Source organism: Anneissia japonica, unplaced genomic scaffold (assembly GCF_011630105.1).
Source record: "Anneissia japonica isolate Jap-2015-1 unplaced genomic scaffold, ASM1163010v1 scaffold287754_len4335492_cov202, whole genome shotgun sequence".
NCBI classification, from domain to species: Eukaryota; Metazoa; Echinodermata; class Crinoidea; order Comatulida; family Comatulidae; genus Anneissia; species Anneissia japonica.
The window spans coordinates 2304599-2309393 of record NW_022705543.1 but is presented as its reverse complement, the minus strand read 5'-3'; the positions used below and the strand labels follow the sequence as shown (position 1 = coordinate 2309393).

Sequence of the window (4795 nt, the reverse complement as noted above, 5' to 3'; positions counted from 1 at the left end):
ACTGGGATAGATTAAAAACAGTAAATAGAAACTTACAAAATTTACAATTCAAAATACTAGCAATGCCAATCTTTTACAATACAATATATTAGTATCAAGCAGTTAAGACAAATAAAATAAAATATAAACATCAATATTATAAAACAATTCAATATATAAAATCAGCAATTGATAAATACATTATTTAAATTGCCCTATTCATTAAACTAATATTAAGTTTAATAATCGTACATTTGGTTTAAAATTATTATAATGACGCATTGCCTCTAAGTCTAGACGTGTGCCCTTCTAGCAAAAGTAGAATAGGTTCCCCCTATGAGGGTTGCTTAGATCAATCCACTCTTCCGTAGCAGGCTTTCCGATTTGGAAATCGAATTATCAGAGACAATTGTTTAGTTAAGAACAAAGTCAATTTGCATAGGCACTTGAGCGAAGGCGATCGCTAACATAGGGCTATATTCATTCACGTCAAGTATTCGATGCATAATAATTCGCCAACCTGCGAAATATCTTTGCCGAGCACTCTTGAAGTTTCCAGTCCTTTTTGAAGGTCACGACTCGTGCGCAAGTGTGTCGATTGTAGATTTCCTGTGATAGAACTCCTTCAGCCCCTTTTCTAATCACCCAACGGATGGCATTACACGGAGAAACATGTAAGTTATTAAATGTTTCAATAATGTAGCAACAGATATGAAAGAACGTGGATGTGGTTTATGGAGTTGGCAAACAGCCCTGCGTGCTAACCTATATATTTGTCAAAATCAAAACACTATTTGAACGTACTGTACATCAAATACTACGGTATTTGCTACGTTACAGTAAGAATTTGACTTGTTGCTTTAGCATACAGACCCGCATATTGAACAGCGGTTAATTCACACAGTGCAATTTGTTTGCACTGAATTGAATAACAATAAAAATGTAACGAGCCGGATAAGATGTTTGCCTTTCATTTCCATGTTCTTTTAATTATGCAGGATTGTTTTACAATGACTAAAACAAATATACCCACAAATTACTCTTAATGAGAGATTCATAATTTCTATCCCCTAGGCCTAAGTGGAGTTTTTTTTTTATTTGCTACTAGTTGCAAAGTGAACAAAAACAATATACGGTACGCAAAACATCGATTCAATTGTAAATTATTTTCTCTTATCTTCGCACATAAAGACTATTTTCTAAAGTATTGATAAGAAAGTGGCCTAAAAGTAATCGACTAACTAACCAGTTTATGTCAGCATTACTTCCCCAGGTTCGTATGACCAGTATATTATGCTCGACGTATCTGTACTAACATTGGTAACGTAAACGTCCTTGAATTTTGAAAGGAAATCTGTCGCAATAAATATGATTGACGAGCCTTGCGTTACATATGCCTATATATTGCATTATATATTGCATTATATATATATATATATATATATATATATATATTATGTAGGCCTATATATATATGTATATTGTCATTTACATAATAGAAATACAATTATTATTTGCTAGCCTACAATTATTTAATATATATGGCCTACTGTATATTCATGAGGTTTATATAGGCCTATATATCAAGGCTACATCAACACAAGAAGTAGGAAATAAAGAATTTAGCAAGGCGGACATAAGGTCAACTAATTTATTTTTACCACTCTTGCGGTCATTCTCAACTTGAAAATGTTCGTATGTGCTGTATTAATATTCTAAGAGTCAAGTTAATTTCATATGCTTAATGCTTATATAAGTTAAAATTGCTATAGGGCCTATATAGCTTTATATATACATACATATATATATATATATATATATATATATATATATAATTTATTTGCTCAAAATCCTTAAGTTGCAAATTACAGAAAGAATAATAAACACTATATATATATATATGTGTGTGTGTGTGTGTGTGTGTGTGTGTGTGTGTGTGTAGGCCTTATTTAATATTTTAACATTTAAATTATTAATCCAAATTTGAATCAATAACTATATTACATAATAATATTTTAATTATTGATTCGAATTTATGTTAGAAGTAGGCCTAGGCTAAATAGGCTTATTAGAATCAAATACAACATTTTATCTTCCTTATTTAATCAACTTCAATTTCAGTACTGTACATTGGAACTTGCAATAAAGTGTATTTGTATTTGAAAAAGATACGAGTGTCACTGGACTGGACAAACAGGTGGCTAGCTCCTTTATTACGCTCCAGTAGTAGACTTGAACTTTACAACGATATATCAAAACGAACACTTATTGACAACAGAAATTCTTATTTATTGAGTCGCCCTGTTTACTTGCCGTAAGATATTCCGTGTAGTTGCGAAAAGTAATATATGAACTCCTTTATTAACTGTAATTGTAAAATATCACTCCGAGAACAATGTCAACATACCATAAATTCTTACTGAGAATTTCTAAAGCTAGGCTTTCTTAAATATACGCCTATTTTTGTATACTCTATGTCTATTTTGCCAAAAATATAATGAATGGGAGAGTAAAAATGTAAGTGTGCGTATACTCCTAATCAAAGACACATGTTAATTCAATGTTCAATTCAATAAAATTCATTTACATCCTTGTCAAATTTAAATATAAAATACAACAATAATTTTAAAAATGGGCTTACTCATTATAATACAAACTATATATTAATCCCTGCCAATAATTTAATCATAAATCAGAGATATAAATAACGTAAAAATAACTGGTGTTTAAAATCCGGATTATTCAAAAAATAATTATGGTTATAAATTATATTTAATACAATTTAATACAAATTGTGTACATTGAGCCGGTCCAAGAATTGAACCTTAAGCCAGATAGACAGGCAATATGGTGCTTAAAATCCGGGTTATGTCCAAAGACGGTATTTTGTAATTGGCCGCGTCTTTATTTGGATTCACACGTTTATGACGTCACCGAGTTATATGACGTTTTCGATAGAATTTAACTATTGCATTGTTAAACATTTTTCTCGTGGTTGTCGTTAATGTTACTATGACGTGGCCCGACTTTTTTTTTTATGGTGTGCCAACATATTTTGGCAATAACATTGCCGCACATTCTTGCTTATCTACATTTTTTGTTCATGATATTGCCGACAACTTTGCTCACGATGTTGTGTCGGTAAATGATGTTCATGGCGTGTCGAAAACGTTGCTCATAATGTTGCCGACATTGCTCATGAAGCCGCCGACATGTTACTGAAAACGTTGCTCATGGCTTGGCATAGAATGTTGTCGAAAATGTTGTTCATGAAGCTGCCGACATGTTACTAGTTGATCATGCCGTGGCATAGAATGTTACTGACAAATTTGTTCCAGATGTTTACGACAACACTGCTCATGAAACTGCCGACATGCAGTTTCATAGGATGTTGCCGATGACATTACCGACAATATTCTCATAACTTTGCTGATAATGTTGCTAACGGCAATTGCAAAAGCAATAAGACTTGCAAAAAAAATTCATAATTGAAAACCAACAAAATTGGATAGGCCTACCTACCAGGTCAATTAAAATTATTTCATCCAAAAATCTGCCTTGCTCTTGTCAAAATCTATTATTAGGCCTACCCCTTCACATTGGCCAGAGGCAGGAAAGCGCACTTCCGAGCATCATAAAATAAAAAAGGTTCCAGTGAAGGGCTACTGATCCCCTCCAAATGACTCTACCACATCATCGTGTCTGTTTTTTTGTTTTTGTTTTTTTTTTCTTTTTGCCTTTGTCCTGCACCTCGACTAGAGAACCCAAAGATAATCTCCGCCGGGCAATCGTTATACATCTAGGTGAAACTCTTTTCGTTAAGAAAAATCTATTTGAAAGGATTTTTTTTTGCAATCTTATATCCTATACTTTTAATTGTACTCTGCCTGCACCAGCGGTCTAATCTCAAAATTAGTTAACAGTCGTTAGTCAACTTTGGTGGGACTTTGTCAATGTAATTGATCACAATACAAAAACCTACCGTACGCTACAAGTCCCGACATATATTTTTTTTAAATATAAAATATCTTCCGCATAGGCCTATATATGTATATAGTACGAATGTAGGACTATAGCGAAATGTATTTTTACGAGTATTGTCTTTTGATACACCAACTTTTTATTGCCCCAGTAAAGTTAAAAATGCTCTTAACGAATAACAATGAACAGAACAAAACAAGAAACGGAACTCTTGGCGCCGCCATTAAAATTCGTGTAATGTATAATAGAAGATGGCTATTGACGAAACACGGTGGAACAATGCACAAAGACAGGACTTGGCGGCACATAGAGTTGTTTGCAGGACAATCGAAATGTACTTTTACGAGAACTGTTCTTTGGTTTACTAACTGTAAAGTATAATGTTAAAAGTATTGCAAAATAACTTAAATAACCTACATTTAGTTGAGTTCACCTGGACAATTCAACAGAGCTATTATAAAGAATGCCAATCTTGGGAGCTTTTTGATAGTTCTGATTGGGGTAAACCCTTACACCATAACGTGTTTTTTGTTTTTTGTTTTTTGCCTGTTCGAAACACATTGAAAAGTATAACCAGGTAAATCACCCGATTTTGGCGCTATTCACTCTATTTATGGCCTAGGCCTAGGCCTATATCATGTTGCTCATTTTCATCCCGGTGCACATTGCTCAAGAGTTGCATTTTTGTCTTTATTACGTTATTGAAAATGTATTCATCTAACTTTGAATGTTTTTTAAATATATCTTTTATATTTTCTTTCCTCACGGGACAAATTAAATTGCCTTGAGCGCCAAATTTGGCCCCCGGGCCACCTATTAAGAACCAGGGTACTAT

General features: G+C 33.2%; 1 protein-coding gene across 1 annotated transcript in view; it reads left to right on the top strand.

Moving 5' to 3' along the window:
- Positions 1-214: 214 nt before the first annotated feature.
- LOC117105796 overlaps positions 215-4795 on the top strand; it is a 37033-nt gene continuing 32452 nt past the window's right edge. The window contains exon 1 of the mRNA XM_033247075.1: positions 215-653. Within this exon, the coding sequence (XP_033102966.1) occupies positions 632-653 (22 nt within the window). The 5' untranslated portion in view covers positions 215-631. The remainder of the gene's footprint in view (positions 654-4795) is intronic.